Source organism: Carcharhinus amblyrhynchos, chromosome 5 (genome assembly GCF_965287045.1).
Source record: "Carcharhinus amblyrhynchos chromosome 5, sCarAmb.v2.hapA, whole genome shotgun sequence".
Taxonomy (NCBI): domain Eukaryota; kingdom Metazoa; phylum Chordata; class Chondrichthyes; order Carcharhiniformes; family Carcharhinidae; genus Carcharhinus; species Carcharhinus amblyrhynchos.
Window position 1 is genome coordinate 124225982 of NC_137328.1, and position 20681 is coordinate 124246662.

Sequence of the window (20681 nt, forward strand, 5' to 3'; positions counted from 1 at the left end):
AGCTCTATAAAATTGGGGCTAACATCCAAACTAATGCAATTTTCGCCTTCATTTTGAAAACCTTTGGGTATTTTTAAAAACTTCTCGTAAACTACCAATAGTTATATTGAAAACGTCTCGCCAATCCAGTTTAATCTGATGTAACTTACCTCATTCTTTGAGACTAGGCACCTGGCCTTTCGTGACAATGACCTGTGATTGAGGTGATTGGTGCTGATAAGTGACTGACATAGATGCAGTTCCCCACATTTTTAGGGTTATTCCTAAAACTTAGCTGTTGTATTCTTAACTAGGGGTTGAACTCTGCCTTGAATATATTTAAATGTCAGCCCCGCTACGATGCTGACAGAAGCACCGGTATCCACTTCCATGCTTAATGGCCACTTGTTTACCAAGGTTACTATTATGATAGGATCTGAATTAGACCTCTTGACTTTATTCAATTCATACACCTCAGCTTCTCTTCTGAATCACGTTCAGAATTGTGTACTGGAGTCCAGGTTTTTGTTTTGTTTGAGTCAGGTGTGTCAATTCAGACACAGCCTTTCTGATTCCAGTTGCAGCTGGAATTTATATTTTGCCTGGGGAATGTTCTTCCCCAGGCCTATAACATTGTGTCCGAGTTACTGACCATTTTGTTTTTCTTCTGTATCCTGCCTTGCTCAGTGAATTTCTGCTCATGTCTTCTGCGCACTCAACCTTGTCCCCCTGACATCGTCAAAGTTTGGTGCCAGAACTGATTCAGCTCACCTGTATGTACACACATTGTCCACTGTGCACACAAGTTTCTCAAAGCATTCCACCAAATTAGTCAAACTTGACCTGCCCTTCATAAGGTCTGTGCTCTCAGGCTCGCGCGCAAGCACCATTCTATGCTCGTGGACTCGCGCACAAACACAGCTCTGTGCTCACGGACGCACACACAAACGCAGCTCCGTGTTTGCGGACGCGCGCACCACTGCTGCGTAGCGTACTCTGCTGCACTACCACAACTTCCAAAAAGGCATTCGATACAGTGCCACACAACAGACTTGTGAGAGAAGTTATACCGCATGGAATGAGATAGAAAATAGTAATATGGATACAGAACTTGCAGAATAAAGGATAATAGATGTTTTCAGGCTGGGAGAAGGTTTGTAATGGAGCTCCCCAGGGACAGTGTTGGGACCCTTGCTTTTCCTGATATATATGAATGACCTAGGCCTTTATGGACAGGGAACAATTTCAAAGTTTGAAGATGCTAAGAACATGGTAACATTGTGAACTGTGAGGATACTGTAGATATTCAAAAAGACATGGACAAGTTTATGGAATGGTGCCAGGTGGCATGGGAAGTTCAAAGCAGAGAAGCTTGAAGTGATTTATTTTGGTAGAGTATGGGGTAAAACAGGGGGTACAATTCTAAATAGGCTGCAGGTACAGAGGGATTCAGGTGTACAGTATGTAGGTACAGTAGGGGAATTAGGACGACAAATAAAACATTGGTGATTTTTGCATGGAGAATGGAATATAAAAATAGGGAAGTTTTTCTCTAACTATACAGAGCCAATGGGTGAAATCCAAAAAGGTCAATTGGCCAAGCTAAATTGCCCCTTAGTGTCAGGGGGAGTAGCAGGATAAATACATGAGGGTTATGGGAATCGGGCCTGGGTGCGATTGTCGTCAGCGCAGGCTCGATGGGCCGGATGGTCTCTTTCTGTGCTGTAGGGAATCTACGATTTTATGAAGTGTTGATGATCTTACCCAAGTGGTGGGTCTCCTCCCTCAGCTTCATGCTGGTGGCGAACATTTCTGGAGACACCTTCTTTCGGGAATCCAGCCTGGCCTTAAGGTCTGACAGGCTGGACACCAACTTGTCCAGCGCAGAGCCTGGTGTGGCGTCCTGGGTCACATGGAGCGAGTACAGGGTGGCAGCGAATCCCGAGCCATAGGAGAACAAGCCAATCCTCTGGCCAGCCAACTGCTGGGCCGAACGCCTGTAGAACAAGGAACCGGTGTCACTACCGAGCATACCAGCGGGCACAGGGAGCTCTGGCATGGGGAGTGGGAGGGGGAGAGGCAGAGGGTACTTACTGGCCTAAGATGGCAGACAAGCAGCCGTAGACAGAGGGTGTATACATATTGCCATTCTGATTGGAGACCATCAGCGAGGGTTGTGTCTTCTGCTTAAAGATATCAGTGCTGGCTTTCAGGAAAGCTTTCTCCACGTCCCGGTCAAAGTATGTGTCCTCCAGCTTCACATCTCTGTGAACCAACAGAAAGCACGTTAATGCCAGTAAGGCTGAACATCAAACCCTGCTATTGACATCTGTGAGAATCAGCGCTTGGCCTAAAGGGTCAACCACTCACCTGAAGGCCTCAAGGCCAGCAAAGATACCACTCTGGGTGTTGGGGTCGGGATCACGGAGGAAATCGTTGAGCAGCAGCCGACCCACGGATTTCTGGACCAGTTTGCAGTAGGGGGTGTGGAACACCATGTAGTCAAAGTCCTGCAGAGTGAATCGGGCATCGCTGCCCTCTGGGGGGGGGGGGAAGAATCACAGATTACTGCAGTGTGCCAGAAAGTGAACCACTTGTCAGCACCAAGTGCTCCCAGGTGGGGAACAGTGCAGACCGCTCGACAATCACATCACATTTCCATATAAACAATAGCAAACAGGTGTGGCGAGTCTGCCCCATACACTTGGGACTGCCCAAATCTTCAATTAAAACCAATCAGCAAATCTTATGGAACACTGGTCTCTTTATCAAAGAGGGCTGGATTACAAACAGGAGTAAATGCTTCAGTTTTATCAACTTGGTTTGATGGGAGTACACTGTACCTCAGACAAACAAACTACATCTGCCAACGTTCCAGTATTTATAATTTCAGTAAAGTGGGTTCTGTCCACGGCAGGGACCCAGCTGATGTGAGAAATCAGCTCAACATTTAATCCATATACATTCTTGGTAGCATTGAGGGAACTTTACTCTGTATCTAACCCCGCGCTGTACCTGACCTGGGAGTGTTCGATGGGGGACAGTGTAGAGGGAGCTTTACTCTGTATCTAACCCCGTGCTGCACCTGTCCTGGGAGTGTTCGATGGGGGGACAGTGTAGAGGGAGCTTTACTCTGTATCTAACCCCGTGCTGTACGTGTCCTGGGAGTGTTTGATGGGGACAGTGTAGAGGTAGCTTTACAATGTACAAAATGCTCCAGTCTCCGGGACAAATAACTCTGCCTCGGTTTTGGATGGAGGATTGTTATTTTCAACATGTGAAGACACTAACAATATCTTGTTATTGGTCTCGATTTGTTTGAGAACAGTTTTCACTGAGGGGTGCGGGAGAGGTACATAGCATAAAGTGGTAAAGAGGATGAAACTGTCCCAGTGGGGGGATTGCCTGAAGCAAGGAGGAGGAGGTTGAGTCACTTCTTCAAGATCCTACTAGCCTCGTGCAGCTGAATGCAGGGACTCACCTTTCTGTTTCTGTGCCTGGTACTTGTTGCAGTAAACATTGTAGCAGTGATCCAGGGCATTGAGGTAGCATTGAATGGAAAGTTTCCCGTCCACCACAGGGTATTCTGACACCATGTCGGGCTTGTAGAAATCATATGCATGCTGCATATGTGTTCCTCGGAGTCCTGCAAGTGATGGATACAGTCAGCCATTACATTCACAAACCTGAGACTCTGAACACAGCATCAATCTTCCGCCAGTGCGCTCACAGCAACCAAGATCAAAGCACAGAAATTCCCTCAGTCACAGCTTCAAATCCCACTCCAGATGCTCCAGCACACAACCGGGGTTAACACTCCAGCACTGAGGGAGTGCAGCACTGTCAGAGGTGTTGTATTTCAGACGCTATGTTAAATGGTCTGCCCTTTCTGATACAGGCCCAAGATCTCATTGAATCGTAGAAACCCTACAGTGCAGAAAGAGGCCATTTGGCCCATTGAGTCTGCACTGACCACAATCCCATCCCAGCCCTACTCCCATATCCCTACATATCTACCTGCTAATCGCTCTAACCTATGCATCTCAGGACACTAAGGGGCAATTTTTAGCATGGCCAATCAACCTAACCCGCACATCTTTGGACTGTGGGAAGAAACCAGAGCACCCGGAGGAAACCCACACAGACACAGGGAGAACGTGCAAACTGCACACAGACAGTGACCCAAGTTGAGATTCGAACCCAGGTCCAAGAGAAAATGCTGGAAAATCTCAGCAGGTCTGGCAGCATTTGTAAGAATGCTGTAAGGATTCTCTCCAGGCCCACTGAAATTTTCCAGCATTTTCTCTTTTGGGAAGTTTTCACTGTTGTCCTTGGCCAAAATTCATCCGTCAGCCAAGAACAGAAATTGTCAAATTTCTTGCATTATTACAGTCACTACAAGGTTAGGCCATAAGACGCAGGAGCAGAAGGAGGCCATTCAGCCCACAGAATCTGCTCCACCATTCAGTGAGATTGTAACTGATCTGATATAATCTTCAACTACACTTTCCCGCTTTATCCCCATAACCCCTCAATTCCTTTACTGATCAAAAATGTGTCTATCTCAGCCTTGAAAATTCTTAATGGCCCAGCCTCTGGGTCATTACGGTGACATGGAGGCACAGTGGTTAGCACTGTTGCCTCAGAGCCAGGGACCCTGGTTCCATTCCTGGTTTGGGTCACTGTCTGCGTGGAGTTTGCACATTCTCCCCATGTCTGTGTGAGTTTCCTCCGGGTGCTCCAGTTTCTTCCCAAAGTCTGAAAGGCGTGCTGTTTAGGTGCATTGACGCAAAGAAGCGCCAGTCTGTGGTGACTAGGGGATCTTTACAGTAACTTCACTGCAGTGTTAACGTAAGCCTTACCTGTGACTAATAAATAAATAAAGTTTTCTACAGCCCTCTGTGGTATAGAATTCCACGGATTCATTCTCCTCTGTGAGAAGAAATTCCTCCTCATCTCTGTCTAAGATAGGTGACCTCCTTACTCTGAGACTCTGCCCTCTGGTTCTACACTCTCCCACAAGGAGAAACAACCTCTCAGCATCGACCCTGTCAACCTCCTGAGAATCCGATATGTCTCAATAAGATTGCCTCTCATTCTTCAAAACTCCAACGAGGACAGACCCAACCAACTCGAGAAGAATCTCAGAGTTTTATAAAAACTTATATAACTCTAACAGGATTAGACAGGGTAGATTCAGAAAGAATGCCTGAGGTGAGGAGAAATTTCGTCACCCAGAGGGTGGTGAATGTGTGGAATTCACGACCACAGAATGTAGTTGAGGTCAAAACATTGTCGGATTTCAAGAAGAAATTAGCTACGGCTCTTGGTGTTAAAAGGATCGAGGGATGGAGTGTGGAGGAGCAGAGGGATCTAGGTGTATGTGTACATAGATCCCTGAAAGTTGGGAATCAAGTAGATAAGGTTGTTAAGAAGGCATACGGTGTCTTGGCGTTTATTGGTAGGGGGACTGAATTTAGGAGTCGCAGCGTCATGTTGCAACTGTACACAACTCTGGTGCGGCCGCACTTGGAGTACTGTGTGCAGTTCTGGTCCCCACATTACAGGAAGGACGTGGAGGCTTTGGAGAGGGTGCAGAGGAGGTTTACCAGGATGTTGCCTGGTATGGAGGGGAGGTCCTATGAGGAGAGACTGAGGGATTTGGGGTTGTTTTCGCTGGAAAGAAGGAGGCTAAGAGGGGATCTTATTGAAACATATAAGATGATTAGAGGTTTAGATAGGGTGGATAGTGATAGCCTTTTTCCTCGGATGGAGAAAGCTAGCACGAGGGGGCATGGCTTTAAATTAAGGGGGGGTAGTTATAGGACAGATGTCAGGGGTAGGTTCTTTACCCAGAGGGTGGTGAGGGACTGGAACGCCCTGCCTGCTGCGGTTGTAAATGCGCCTAGTTTGGGGGCGTTTAAGAGATCTGTGGACAGGTTTATGGACGAAAAGGGATTGGTTTAGATTAGTGGGTCAGTGTTTTTTTTTAAAAAACTGGTCGGCGCAACATCGTGGGCCGAAGGGCCTGTTCTGCGCTGTAATGTTCTATGGATACGGGAGGAAGGGGGAAATCAGGATATTGAATTCGATGATCAGCCATGATCAAGATGAATGGTGGACCAGGCTCAAAGGGCCAAATGGCCTACTCCTGCTTCTAATGTCTATGCTTTCTACTCAATCTTTCCTCATGAGAAATTCCCACCATACCAAGAATCAACCTTCTCTGGTCTGCTGCCGGTATAGCTTTCCCTAGACAAGGGGACCAGGACCGTTCACAGTATTCCAGGTGTGGCCTGACTAGTTCCCTGTGTTGTATTAGCAAAACATCCCTATTTTCATACTCCGTTCCCTTTGAAATAAAGCTTGTGAAAGACACCATAGAAACGGGAGTTTCTAATGTCTCAGCACAGACCCGTGCTTGAAGATTACAATCCGTTCAGTAAATAAGGTATGCATCAGGACAAGCAGAGAAACGAGTTGCAGGAGGCTTTGTATTGCCAAATAATGCAAATTAAACATGATGTTTAACAGAACGAATTGTAACATCATCACTGTCTGCTGATGGCGAAACAGAACATAAGAACATGAGAAATAGGAGGAGTAGGCCAACTAGCCCTTCGAGCCTGCCCCACCATTCAATAAGATCATGGCTGATCTGTCGTGGCTCAGTTCCACATTCCCGCCCTCTCCCCATAACCCTTAATCCCCTCTCTCATCAAAAACCCATCAACCCACGTCTTAAAAATATTTAGCGAGGCAGCCTCCACCACTTCAACGGGCAGAGAATTCCAGAGATTCACCACCCTTTGAGTGAAGAAGTTCCTCCTCAACTCCATTCTAAACCGTCCCCCCCTTTATCTTGAGGCTGTGCCCCCTAGTCCTACTATCCTTTCTGAGCGGGAAGAGTCTCTCCACCTCTATCCTATCCATCCCATTCATCATCTTATACGTCTCAATGAGATCTCCCCTCATTCTTCTAAACTCTAACGAGTACAAGCCTAATCTATTCAGCCTCTCCTCATAGCTCAACCCCCTCAACTCCGGCATCAGCCTAGTAAACCTCCTCTGCACTCCCTCCAAGGCCAAAATATCCTTGCGTAAGTACGGCGCCCAAAACTGCACACAGTACTCCAGCTGCGGCCTCACCAATGCCCTATACAGCCGCAGCAAGACCTCCCTACTTTTATATTCAATCCCATTCGCCTTTCTGACCACCTGCTGCACCTGCAGGCTGGGTTTTTGCGACTCATGCACAAGGACCCCGAGGTCCCTCTGCACCGTCGCCTGCTGCAGTTTTTCTCCACGTAAGTAATAATCCTTCCTACCATTATTCCTACCGAAGTGGACCACCTCGCACTTGCCAACATTAAATTCCATTTGCCATTTCCTGGCCCATTCGCCCAGCCTATCTAGATCCTTCTGTAGACTCTCCCCACCCTCCGCACAATTTGCCTTTCCACCAATCTTGGTGTCATCAGCAAATTTCGACACCCTACACTTGGTTCCCTCCTCCAGATCATCTATATAAATGGTAAATAGCTGAGGCCCCAGCACTGACCCCTGGGGCACTCCACTACTGCAACAGTAAAATAAAAATTACTGCTGCCTTGTTTCAGGGAAACTCTCAGATGTTGTTATTGCCTTTTAACTTGGTGTTACATTAGATGTAGTGTGAGATCCTTTAGTCAGTACTGATTGCTGTACACTAGCTGTTTGCCGAGTGCTGTACCATCTCAGTCTGGTGTTAACTGTACCAGGGGCTGCCCCTACCCCCTGTTCACACATTCTGTTTACCAATCCAACCCACAGTGCAAGTTTGGAGCTTGGGAAAGGGAGCCAGAATGCCAGACAGTTCAATCACAAGTATTGGGGCACCTGCAGAGGTACAGCTCCCAGTGGGACAGCTCTGGAATCAACCAGATGCAGTCCATTCCTGGACAAATAAACGACATCTAATAACTCCTAGGGATAGAGGAGTCCAGGGCAAGAGCAGAAATCTGTAAGAGTGTGAGGGACAGAGGGGGGTAGGGGGGAACGCTTGGGGAGGAGGGGGGGTGAGGAGGAAGAGCCGGGGGTGAGAGAAACAGGGGAGAGAGATTGAGGGAGAGAGTGAGGGAAGAGGGACACCAGGTGAAATATCAAGACTGAGATTGACAGAGATGTCTGGGGGTAGCAGCATTAAGGATGATGAAAGCAAGGCAGCCAAATCAAGCTGAGGCTGAAGGGTCTGAACTGCCTCCCCTGCTCCAAGCTGCAGAGTTTTGTGTAACAGGAATACGGCTCTTCTCACGTCGGTTAAAGGAAAGGGTGATTCTGGCTACAATCAGGTCAAACCTTCTGCATGGAGTGCACACCAAGTGGGGAAGCTTGAGGGGGCATGGCGGGAGGGATGGACGGGGTTGCGTCAGTGGAGAGAGGAGCTTGTGCATGATGGGGGACCGAAGGTGAGATAATGCGAGAGGCAGAGATTGAATGAAAAGAAACAGAGTGTGTGCATGAAAGGGGGAGAACAGATAGAGATAGAAAGAGGTATACTGAGAGAGAGAGAGAGAGAGAGAGAGAGAGAGAGAGAGAGAGAGAAAGAGATTGAGAAACACAAAGAGAAGCGAGAGATAAATGGAAAGAAAGAGAAGCAGAGAGAGGCAAAGAGAGATGGAGAAGAAAGAGAGAAGTATTGCTGTGAGTCATCTCACCATTGCGGTTTACCTCATTGTTCAATCAAGGATCTCACCGTGTGTGGGTTTGTTGCTGTCTCTCTACCAGGGAGTTTGCTATGTGTGGGTTTGCTCTGTGTTTTATCAGGGAGCTCGCTGTGTGTGGGTTTGCTCTGTCTCTCTATCAGGGAGCTCGCTGTGAGTGGGCTTGCTCTGTTTTATCAGGGATCTCGCTGTGTGTGGGTTTGCTCTGTGTTTTATCAGGGAGCTCGCTGTGTGTGGGTTTGCTCTGTGTTTTATCAGGGAGCTCACGGTGTGTGGGTTTGCTCTGTGTTTTATCAGGGAGCTCGCTGTGTGTGGGTTTGCTCTGTGTTTTATCAGGGAGCTCACGGTGTGTGGGTTTGCTCTGTGTTTTATCAGGGAGCTCGCTGTGTGTGGGTTTGCTCTGTGTTTTATCAGGGAGCTCACGGTGTGTGGGTTTGCTCTGTCTATCAGGGAGCTCGCTGTGTGTGGGTTTGCTCTGTGTTTTATCAGGGAGCTCACGGTGTGTGGGTTTGCTCTGTGTTTTATCAGGGAGTTCGCTATGTGTGGGTTTGCTCTGTGTCTCTATCAGGGATCTCGCTGTGTGTGGGTTTGCTCTGTGTTTTATCAGGGAGCTCGCTGTGTGTGGGTTTGCTCTGTGTTTTATCAGGGAGCTCGCTGTGTGTGGGTTTGCTCTGTGTTTTATCAGGGAGCTCGCTGTGTGTGGGTTTGCTCTGTGTCTCTATCAGGGAGCTCGCTGTGTGTGGGTTTGCTCTGTGTCTCTATCAGGGAGCTCGCTGTGTGTGGGTTTGCTCTGTGTTTCTATCAGGGATCTCGCTGTGTGTGGGTTTGCTCTGTGTCTCTATCAGGGATCTCGCTGTGCGTGGGTTTGTTGCTGTGTCTCTATCAGGGAGTTCGCTATGTGTGGGTTTGCTCTGTGTTTTATCAGGGATCTCGCTGTGTGTGGGTTTGCTCTGTGTTTTCTATATCAGTTATATCAGTGATTGCATGTCAAAACTATTTGACTGACTGTGAAGTGTTTTTGGATCTCCTATGATTGTGAAAGGCGCTACAGAAGTGCAAGTGTATCCTGCTATTAATTAGACCGTATATAATTGGTGTTGGTGGCCTGGTTGGGATGCTGAAGGCCTCTTTCGCACATTCCTGGAGTTCTCCATGCTGACGTACCTCGTTCAAATCCCAGTGGAGCATTGGGACCAACCAACATCGCGATGGCACCCGCACCACCCGTTGGACGGGCGCTCCCTGTAGCGTAGACGGCGATATCACCGGCAACAACCAGCGCGTAGCGTCCTGCAAAGCCAAAGACAACACAAGAGCAGTTCAAACTCAACTGACAAGATGGAAAGCTGCCCACTGATAGTCCATTATCCCCAACTCCGATCCCACCTCACAATAACTATACTTTGAGGCATACAAGATGATCAAAGGATTGGATAGGGTGGACAGTTAGAGCCTTTTACCTCGGATGGTGATGGCTAACACAAGGGGACACAGCTTTAAATTAAGGGGTGGTAATTATAGGACGGATGTCAGAGGTAGGTTTTTTACTCAGAAGGTAGTAAGGGTGTGGAATGCCCTGCCTGCAGCAGTTGTGGACTCGCCAACTTTAAGGGCGTTCAAATGGTCACTGGATAGGCATATGGATAACATGGAATAGTTTAGGTTAGAGGGTCATTAGATTGGTTCCACTGGTCGGCGCAACATCGAGGGCCAAAGGGCCTGTACTGCACTGTAATGTTCTATCTATATCAGCACATCATGAACGTGGCTCCAGAATCGCAACTTTAAATTAGAGCAATCAAAAGAATCCACCAAACAAAGCGTACAACTTTATACAAAGAACCACAATAGCTGATGTCTGTCTATAAAACTGCGACACATATATCCCCTTTCTATCTGAGGATATATTGGCTGAGATAGAGTCAGTATCTGCTAGGAGAAGGTGAGATACCTGTACCTACATTACAACAATGATTACACTGAAAAAGTACTCAATTGGCTGCCATAATTTGACAGGCTCTGCAAAGCTCCTTAATAAGGCGAGTTCCTGCAGGAAGCCCAGCCAGGAGGGTTACAGACTCACCATCCCAGGAGCTGGATTCCACCCAGTTGACGGAGTTGAAGAGGGCAGCGGTTCCTCCATAGCAAGCATTGGTAGTGTCGATGCCTTCAATGTCAGTGTTTCCAGACTCCTCAAACAGCTGCATCAGGACAGTCTTCACTGACTTGGACTTGTCAATGATGGTCTCCGTGCCCACCTCCAGTCGCCCAATGCTCTCGTACGGAAGGTTGTTCCTCTCCAGCAGCCGGTGGACAGCGGTTAGGCACAGCGAGTTGATGTCCTCGCGATCAGAGCAGAAGCCCATCCTCGACTGCCCCAGACCGACAGTATATTTGCCCGCGTCCACCCCGTCAAACTTCTCCAGCTCTGTCTGCTCCACGTACTGAGAGGGGAAGTAGATCTCCATGGCCAGGATTCCAACATCCTTGGGCCAGCCAGCTTCAGCATTGGCGGGAAGTGATCCAGGCATTGTGGCAAGACTGAGGAGAAAGGAAAGTCACTGTAACAAGGATACTTCGAAATAACTGCTGGACAAAAACATTATCAACTCACCAAACTGCAGATCATAAATTAACTAAGTTCCATCAATTAGGCTCAGAATGCTTGGAATACAACATTTTGTGAGAGCCGGCGCCGCCCCCCCGGTGAGAGCCGGCGCCGCCCCCCCGGTGAGAGCCGGCGCCGCCCCCCGGTGAGAGCCGGCGCCGCCCCCCCGGTGAGAGCCGGCGCCGCCCCCCCGGTGAGAGCCGGCGCCGCCCCCCCGGTGAGAGCCGGCGCCGCCCCCCCGGTGAGAGCCGGCGCCGCCCCCCCGGTGAGAGCCGGCGCCGCCCCCCCGGTGAGAGCCGGCGCCGCCCCCCCGGTGAGAGCCGGCGCCGCCCCCCCGGTGAGAGCCGGCGCCGCCCCCCCGGTGAGAGCCGGCGCCGCCCCCCCGGTGAGAGCCGGCGCCGCCCCCCCGGTGAGAGCCGGCGCCGCCCCCCCGGTGAGAGCCGGCGCCGCCCCCCCGGTGAGAGCCGGCGCCGCCCCCCCGGTGAGAGCCGGCGCCGCCCCCCCGGTGAGAGCCGGCGCCGCCCCCCCGGTGAGAGCCGGCGCCGCCCCCCCGGTGAGAGCCGGCGCCGCCCCCCCGGTGAGAGCCGGCGCCGCCCCCCCGGTGAGAGCCGGCGCCGCCCCCCCGGTGAGAGCCGGCGCCGCCCCCCCGGTGAGAGCCGGCGCCGCCCCCCCGGTGAGAGCCGGCGCCGCCCCCCCCGGTGAGAGCCGGCGCCGCCCCCCCGGTGAGAGCCGGCGCCGCCCCCCCGGTGAGAGCCGGCGCCGCCCCCCCGGTGAGAGCCGGCGCCGCCCCCCCGGTGAGAGCCGGCGCCGCCCCCCCGGTGAGAGCCGGCGCCGCCCCCCCGGTGAGAGCCGGCGCCGCCCCCCCGGTGAGAGCCGGCGCCGCCCCCCCGGTGAGAGCCGGCGCCGCCCCCCCGGTGAGAGCCGGCGCCGCCCCCCCGGTGAGAGCCGGCGCCGCCCCCCCGGTGAGAGCCGGCGCCGCCCCCCCGGTGAGAGCCGGCGCCGCCCCCCCGGTGAGAGCCGGCGCCGCCCCCCCGGTGAGAGCCGGCGCCGCCCCCCCGGTGAGAGCCGGCGCCGCCCCCCCGGTGAGAGCCGGCGCCGCCCCCCCGGTGAGAGCCGGCGCCGCCCCCCCGGTGAGAGCCGGCGCCGCCCCCCCGGTGAGAGCCGGCGCCGCCCCCCCGGTGAGAGCCGGCGCCGCCAGGGGCCGCCCCCCCCGGTGAGAGCCGGCGCCGCCAGGGGCCGCCCCCCGGTGAGAGCCGGCGGCGCCCCCCGGTGAGAGCCGGCGCCGCCAGGGGCCGCCCCCCGGTGAGAGCCGGCGCCGCCCCCCGGTGAGAGCCGGCGCCGCCAGGGGCCGCCCCCCGGTGAGAGCCGGCGCCTTCAGGAACTGCCATTGAATTATATTCCAGTTAAGAATCTGTACATTTCAGAACTGAGGGAGTCAGCAAGACGATGCTTGAGTAAGATTTACATGATTCATTAGCTTGCTGTACAACAGCTGAAATGATTGTGCAAGGGTAATGAATGCCTTTAAAAGCAGTCCCTGAGATATCATCCACATTTGATATTTGGTGACTGGGGTTGATCAGGGTTCTCTCCCAAAGGATCCCATCTGGAGCATCACAGCTGGGCGCCATCTTCATTCTCAACTGCCTGCGTGACTGCTTCATGTGAAGCTTGGGCAGAAAATGCCTGCTGGCAATTTGACCACAAGGGGCTTCAAAGCCAAGCTCAATTTCTATCTGGACAGTGGAGATCTGCTGCTCTCTGCCTCTCCGACATTAACTAATTTAACACAATTCAGACCAAGAATCTCATCTCCTCACAGACCAGGATCAGCTCATTCAACATGGCAGAGAACACCTCTATATTTGCAATGACTTGGCCCCAGCTCACAAACTGTAGTCGGTGTGTCATCATTATGTACATCACTCCACTCCCACACAGAACAGGGCAAAGCCTCAGGGACAATGGACTAAGCCCTACCCAGTGCAGATCCAAATCCTGTAGCATCGAGCCTGTGTCACATACCAAGATCTAGATTGTGGCGTGAGCTGGCATGTTTAACAGAACATCGGCCTCTCTTGTGAAGAAACTGCAGCAGGCTGTGGTGAAGCCTACAGAATTCACCACAGGGTCAGGGAGAGTCTAATCACCCACGTACAAAACCAATGCAGACTGAAGGCAGAGACAGTAACTAGAATCTAGATCCTGCAAAAAGCAGAGCCAAACCTGAAGCTGAATCACAGCACTCTGTAAAAACAAAACACAGGCTACGCGCACATACAGGAAAAAGTCTGACAACACCAGGTTTAAGTCCAACCAATTTATTTGATAGTACACTCACTAGCTTTTGGGTTAGTCCCTTCGTCAGGCTCAGGGCAACCCAAACACAAACCGTCCTTAAAACACAGGCTGCGTGCACATACAGGCTCAGGGTAACCCAAACACAAACCCTCCTTAAACACAGGCTGCGCGCACCGACAGGCTGAGGGTAACCCGAACACAAACCCTCCTTAAAACACAGGCTGCGCGCACATACAGACTCAGTGTAACCCAAGCACAGACCCTTCTGAAAAGGCTATCACACACGTGCATCACATTTCTGCCACATTTAAATCAAAATCCCTTTCATTCACTTGTTAACCCTAACTTCAATTCTTCATCTCTCAATCACGACAGTTATTACAGCCAGAATTCCTTTCCACCACACCGTGTAAAGACTGGCGATTTCATGGTAAGTGCCTTTAAAATTTCTACAACTGGTTCAAACATAATTATGCCAAACAGCTCGAAACAGCACACTCCGGTGCCCCCAATTTACCAGATTTCTTGCTGCATTATACATCAATGCAGGACAAGAAGCTTCCAGCCCCAGGTGCTACCTCTCACACAAGTACGCCGGTACCCTCCTGGGTGCTGCCTCTCTCACAGATACGCCTGTAGCCTACCTGTCTGGTGCCAGTATTGTGCTGCACTACACATCAATGCGCAAAGCAGTAGCTACCCTAAGGCAGAGAGTGACACTCTCTAACTCCACCCTCAGCAGTTGATCAGCACAGTGTTCTGACTGAGGCTTGGCCAATCACACACTGCTCCTGATATGATGCGGCAGGATCAGCAGCGACAGCTCACTGTAGGAAGGAGGCTGACGGCTCAGAATGCAGCTCCGCATGAGAGGAATGAGAAAGAGAGAGGGTGGAAGCAGAGACAGAGAGAAGGGGATGGGGAAGGAGGGAGAGGCAGACAGACAGATAGGTAGGGATTGAGAAAAGAGGCGACAGAGGAAGAGATTGAGAGAAGGGGTGGGGAGGAGAGAGGGACAAAGAAAGGGGGGGTTGGGGGGGTGTTTCAAGTTTATGTATTAGTGTCACAGGTAGGCTTATATTAACACGGCAATGAAGTTATGTGAAACTTCCCTCGTTGCCACGCTCCGGTGCCTCTTCAGGTACACTGAGGGAGAATTTGGCATGGCCAATGCACCTAACCAGGACTGTGGGAGGATACCCACGCAGACACGGGGAGAAGGTACAAAGTCCAAGCTGGGAATCAAACCTTGGCACTGTGAGGCAGCAGTACTAACCACTGTGTGACCATGAGGGGAAAACAGCAGTGCTGGGGGAGGGGTGCGGAGGAGGGGCGCACGGGTGGGGAAAGAGAGAGAACAGACAGAGGCTGTGATATGTTATTTTGCTGGTGCAGTGTTAGTTGGAGATTCCGTGATGAGGCACTATTAGAACACAGTTCCATTAACATTCCTGCTCCTGGCATAAACAATGAATGACTGAACAGTGAACTACGTCTCTCTGCCAACAACCCATCCAATATACTGACTGACAAAACGTTAGTTGCTAGGTGACCAAGCTTAAACTGTCTGGAAAACGGAATTTTCCAAACAACACAATAGAAGCAAACTGGAAAACTGGAACATTTCCCACTGTGCCACAGGGCTGGATCAGTTAGCACAGAGTGTGTGCTGCTCTGATCAGCTGTACTGTCACTGTGCCTCATAATGGGAGGAGTACAACAAACACCAAGCCTGAGGAAAATGAGGGGAAGGCAAAGCAGAAAGGCACAGGTGGGAAACAAGAAGAATCAAAACTCAGGTAGCTTTTGGGGGGGGGGCAGCGAGGTGGGCAGATGGGGGGGGAGGGGCGAGGCAGCCAAGAGTCGGGGGGGGGGGAAATGAGGGGGGGGGGGGAAATAGGGGGGGGGGAAATGAGGGGGGGAATGAGGGGGGGGGAAATGAGGGGGGGGAATGAGGGGGGGGGAATGAGGGGGGGGGGAATGAGGGGGGGAGGGGGGGGGGAATGAGGGGGGGGGGAATGAGGGGGGGGGAATGAGGGGGGGGGGGAATGAGGGGGGGGGGAGGGGGGGAATGAGGGGGGGGGAATGAGGGGGGGGGAATGAGGGGGGGGAATGAGGGGGGGGAATGAGGGGGGGGGAATGAGGGGGGGGGGAATGAGGGGGGGGGAATGAGGGGGGGGGAATGAGGGGGGGGAATGAGGGGGGGGAAATGAGGGGGGGGAAATGAGGGGGGGAAATGAGGGGGGGGAAATGAGGGGGGGGAAATGAGGGGGGGGAAATGAGGGGGGAATGAGGGGGGAATGAGGGGGGGAATGAGGGGGGAATGAGGGGGGAAATGGGGGGGGAATGAGGGGGGAAGCGAGGCAGGCAGGGGTGACAGGGCAAGGGAAGGAGGGGCGAGGCTGACAAGGGGGAGGATGGGTGAGGTGGGATGAAATTGGTGGGGGAAGGGGACAAGGGAGGAGGGGCTAGAGGAGGAAAGCAGCGTTGTGAAGAGAATAGTATAGAACTTCAAAAGGCAGGAACGCATTGGGAGTGGATCGATAGGTGGCAGTTCAATGCAGAGTAATGTGAAGTGTTACATTTTGGTAGGATGGTAGATAATATAAGGATGGATTCAGGAGTGGATGCCAGATCAGAGGTATCAGAGTGTATATGTGCACAAGTCAATGAGGGTGGCAACAGCAGTTAATAAAGCGTATATTATCCTAGGGTCTATTAATGGGGACATAGTATATAAGAGCAAGGAGGTTACGTTGAACTTATACAACACACTAGTTAGATCTCAATTGGAGTGCTGAATCCAGTTCTGAGCGCCATACTTCACAAAGGATGTGAAGGCATTGGAGAGAGTGCAGAAAGATTCATGAGAATGAGGTGGGGGTGGGACTGGAAATCAGAAACTTTAACTATAAGAATAGACTGAAGAAGTTGGGACTGCTCCCCTTGGAGGAGAAGGTTAAGAGGAGATTTTATACAAGTATTCAAAATTGTGAAGGGTCTGGTCAGCGTAGGGAGAGAGAACCCACTGTCACTTGTGAAAGGATCGAGAATCAGATAGCACAGAATACAAAGTGTTATCAAAATAAGCTAAAGAGTGATACGAGAAGCAACATTCTCACACAGCAAGTGGTTGGGGATTAAAATGCACCGAAGGCAGGTTCAATCAGGGTTTAGATAATTATTTGAAAAAGGATCAGCAAGGGGAGAAGCAGGAGAATGGTGCCAGCAGAAATGCTAATTCTGAGAGCTGGTGAAGATGTGGTGAGCTGAACAGCCCCCTTTTTTGATTCCGCGTTGCACAAAAAAAGACTTGCATTTATATAGAGCTTTTCATGGCATTGAGATGGCTTGAGATGATTGGTATCAATGGGTGCTGTTCTGGTTGGCGGTTGGTGACTGGTGGAGTGCCCCAGGGATCGGTGCTGGTGCCTCAGCTATTTACCATTTATATAGATGATCTGGAGGAGGCGGCTGAGTGTAGGGTGATGAAATTTGCTGATGACACAAAGATGAGGGGAAAAGCAAATTGCGTGGAGGGTGTGGAAAGTCTGCAGAGGGATCTGGATAGGCTGAGCAAGTGGGCGAGGACCTGGCAGATGCAGTACAACATTAACAAGTGTGAGGTTAACCACTTTGGCAGGAATAATAGTAGGAGGGATTACTATTTAAAAGGGCGAAAAGCTGCAGCATGCTACGGTGCGGAGGGACCTGGGGGGTCCTTGTGCATGAGTCGCAAAAACCCAGTCTGCAGGTGATCAAGAAGGCGAATGAGATGCTGGCCTTTATAGCGAGGGGGATAGAATATAAAAGCAGGGAGGTCTTGCTGCAACTGTATAGGGCACTGGTGAGGCCGCAGCTGGAGTACTGTGTGCAGTTTTGGTCACCGCACTTGCGCAAGGATATTTTGGCCTTGGAGGAAGTGCAGAGGAGGTTCACTAGGCTGATACCGGAGATGAGGGGGCTAGGCTATGAAGAGAGACTAAATAGACTGGGTACTCGGAGTTTAGAAGGATGAGGGGGGATCTTATAGAGACGTATAAGATAATGAAAAGGATGGATAGGGTACAGGTAGAGAGATTCTTCCCGCTTAGAAAGGACAGCAGGACTAGAGGGCACAACCTCAAGATAAGGTGGGGGGGCAGTTTAGAACGGAGTTGAGGAGGAACTTCTTCACTCAAAGGGTGGTGAATCTCTGGAATTATCTGCCCATTGAAGCAGTGGAGGCTACCTCGTTGAATATATTTAAGTCACAGGTAGATAGGTTTCTGATAGACAGGGGAATTAAGGGTTATGGGGAGAAAGCGGGAAAGTGGAATTAATCCACTTCAGATCAGCCATGATCTTATTGAATGGCGGGGCAGGCTCGAAGGGCTAGATGGCCTACTTCTGCTCCTATTTCTTATGTTCTTAACACTCTGCACGGCCAATGAGTAATGTTGAAGTGTAGCCGCTATCATAATGTGGGAAACACAGCAAGCAATGTGTGCACTGCAAAAACTCAGCTCTGAAACCATCATCAGATTATCGATTCAACTGGTGTTGACCGCGAGAACACCAGGGAAAATGTCCTGCTCCTGTTACAAATCTGGTGCTGTGGAATCTCTCCTGTCCACCCGAGAACAAGGTCTGTTTATCATGTCACCCAGAAGGTGGCACTCCCCACAGTGCCAGAACATAGCGTCAGCCTAGATTACACACTGGAGTGGACTTGAACCCACAAGGCTCTGACTTAGGACTTTATAAATATAGACAGAATATAAAAGCAAGGAAGTTATGAAGAAACTTAATAAAACACTGGTCTGGCCTCAGCAGGAGTATTGTGTCCACTGGGACATAATTGGGCACCACACTGAGAATGGTTCCAGGGATGAAGAATTTATGGAAAAAAGGTTGCGACTGTTCTCCTTGGAGAAGGGAAGGTTGAGAGGAAATTCAATAGAGAGGTTCAAAATCATGAAAGATTGAGACAAAGAGAAACTTTTGTTTTCCTGGCTTGAGCTAATAAGTGGCAAGTTCTTTTCACATCACACCAGTGTCAGGCAATGACCATCTCCAAGAGAGAATCATAACCATCTCCCCATGACATTCAGTGGTATTACTGTATCTGAAACCCCCCACTAGCAACATCCTGGGGGGGTTACCATTGACCAGAAGTTGAACTGGACCAGCCCTATTAACACTGTGGCAGATCAGACACTGGAAAACAGGTGCCAGAGTGTGGCAACTAGGGGAATTTCATTGCAGGGAACTTCATTGCAGTGTTACTGTAAGCCTTACTTGTGATTAATAAATAAACTTTACATTTAAGTCAGAAATATAATGAAATACTGTCCACTTGCCTGGATGGGTGCAGCTCCAACAACATTCATTCAGAATACCCTCCAGGACAAAGCAGTTCCATTTCATTGGCACCCTATCCACAAAATATTCATCCTCACCACCATCGATGCACAGCGGCAGCAGTATCATTTCCTCAGCAAACATCTTCAAACAGCGCCTTCTTAATGCAACATCTATGATCTAAAATAACCACCACCTTGCAAGCTCCCCTACGAGTCACTCACCATCCTGACATGGAGGAGACATATTGCCGTTCCTGCACTGTCGCTGGGTCAAAACCCTGGAACTCCCTCTCTAACAGCACAGTGGGTGTATCTACACCACAAGAACTACAGTGGTTCAAGAAGGCAGCTCACCACCTTCTGAAAAGAATTTAGGGATGGGTAACGAACACTGGCCCAGCCAGCAACACATATCCTGTTAAAGAACATTTAAAAAGTTGTGAATCAGTAGACACATTTGAAATATTGGCAAAAGAACCAACAACAACACAAGGAAAAACAGCGAGTGGTTTCGGATCTGGAACGCACTGTCTGAGAGTGTGGTGGAGACAGATTCACACAGCGAGTGGTTAGAATCTGGAATGTACTGTCTGAGAGTGATGCAGATAGGATCAAAGCACCTGAAGGCAGGAAATTTGCAAGGCCAAGGGGAAAGCTGGAGGCGTTAGGATGAGCCGACTTGCTCTTGCAGAGAGCTAGCACAGGCATAAACAGCTGAATGGCCTCCTTCCCAGAGACCTGAGCGCTACCCACTGAGACACAATCACGCAACACAAATTACCTTCCCTAGCATTGCAAAACCTACCTCCTTGTTGCTGGGAATTTAACCTCGACAGCCACTCGTAGGAAAGCTGGAGCGCAGCGGGAGCCGAGATTTTGTCCAGCACACACAGTCTCTGCACACACAAAGCGACCAAGTCTGCTAAAGGTGCGAAACATTTTGTGTGACAGTCCACGAGATTCTGTGCATCCAGTATCATAAGCCTGTATTTATACAGTTCCCCAGGGCACACCTTCTACTCAATCAGTACATGTTGTGCTCTGTATCAAAGGTCAACAGGCATCATCCAACAAAGCAGTCCCAGCAACTAATGAATCATTTACCCAGTGGTCTGGAACTCAGCCTACTGGTTACAAGCAAACTAACTTTTCCCCTACTTTCATCAGAACTAGGACTAGGAATCAGGAGTTGGCAATTCAGCCCCTTGAGCCTGCTCTGTCATTTATAACGATCATGGCTGATCTCATCTCGGCCTCATCTCCACTTTCCTGCTGTTTAATCCATTACCAATTAAAAATCTCTCCTTAAATTTACTCACTGTCCCACCACACTCTGAGGTAGTGAAGTCCACAGATTCACCACACTTTTAGACAAGTAATTTCTCTTCATCTCTGTTTTAAATTCATCACCCCTTATCCTGAAACTATGGTTTCTCGTTTTAGATTGCCCCTCAAGGAAAAACACTCTTCACGTCAACTGCCCAATCTCTCTTCCCAAGTCAAACCTGTCACCTCTGGAATCAATCTAGTGAACCCCCTCTGAATTGCCTCCGATGCTACTACGTCACTTAAGTAAGAGGGTTAAAACTGTGCACAATACTCCAGATGCGTTCTCACTAATGCCTCGTACAGTTGCAGCAACATGACCGTACTTTTATACAACATTTCCGTAGCAATAAATGCCAAACTTCCCCAATTTCTTGGTCAACATTTACCCCTCAAATAACAAATTAGATTATTTCTCCT

At 50.5% G+C, this 20681-nt stretch overlaps 1 protein-coding gene across 7 annotated transcripts in view; it reads right to left on the minus strand.

Moving 5' to 3' along the window:
* Nucleotides 1-20681, minus strand: part of hmgcs1 (3-hydroxy-3-methylglutaryl-CoA synthase 1 (soluble)) — a 72902-nt gene that overhangs the window by 12316 nt on the left and 39905 nt on the right. For 4 of the 7 annotated variants that reach the window (XM_080189530.1, XM_080189529.1, XM_080189526.1 and 1 more), the window contains exons 2-7: nt 10765-11222; nt 9846-9971; nt 3461-3625; nt 2350-2518; nt 2074-2244; nt 1744-1976 (exon numbers count right to left, since the gene is read on the minus strand). In XM_080189530.1, the coding sequence (XP_080045656.1) occupies nt 1744-1976; nt 2074-2244; nt 2350-2518; nt 3461-3625; nt 9846-9971; nt 10765-11212 (1312 nt within the window). In that variant the 5' untranslated portion in view covers nt 11213-11222. Of the gene's footprint in view, nt 1-1743; nt 1977-2073; nt 2245-2349; nt 2519-3460; nt 3626-9845; nt 9972-10764; nt 11223-14234; nt 14313-19740; nt 19887-20681 lie in introns of those variants that run through there. The other 3 variants (XM_080189525.1, XM_080189531.1, XM_080189528.1) reach the window with 3 other exon arrangements.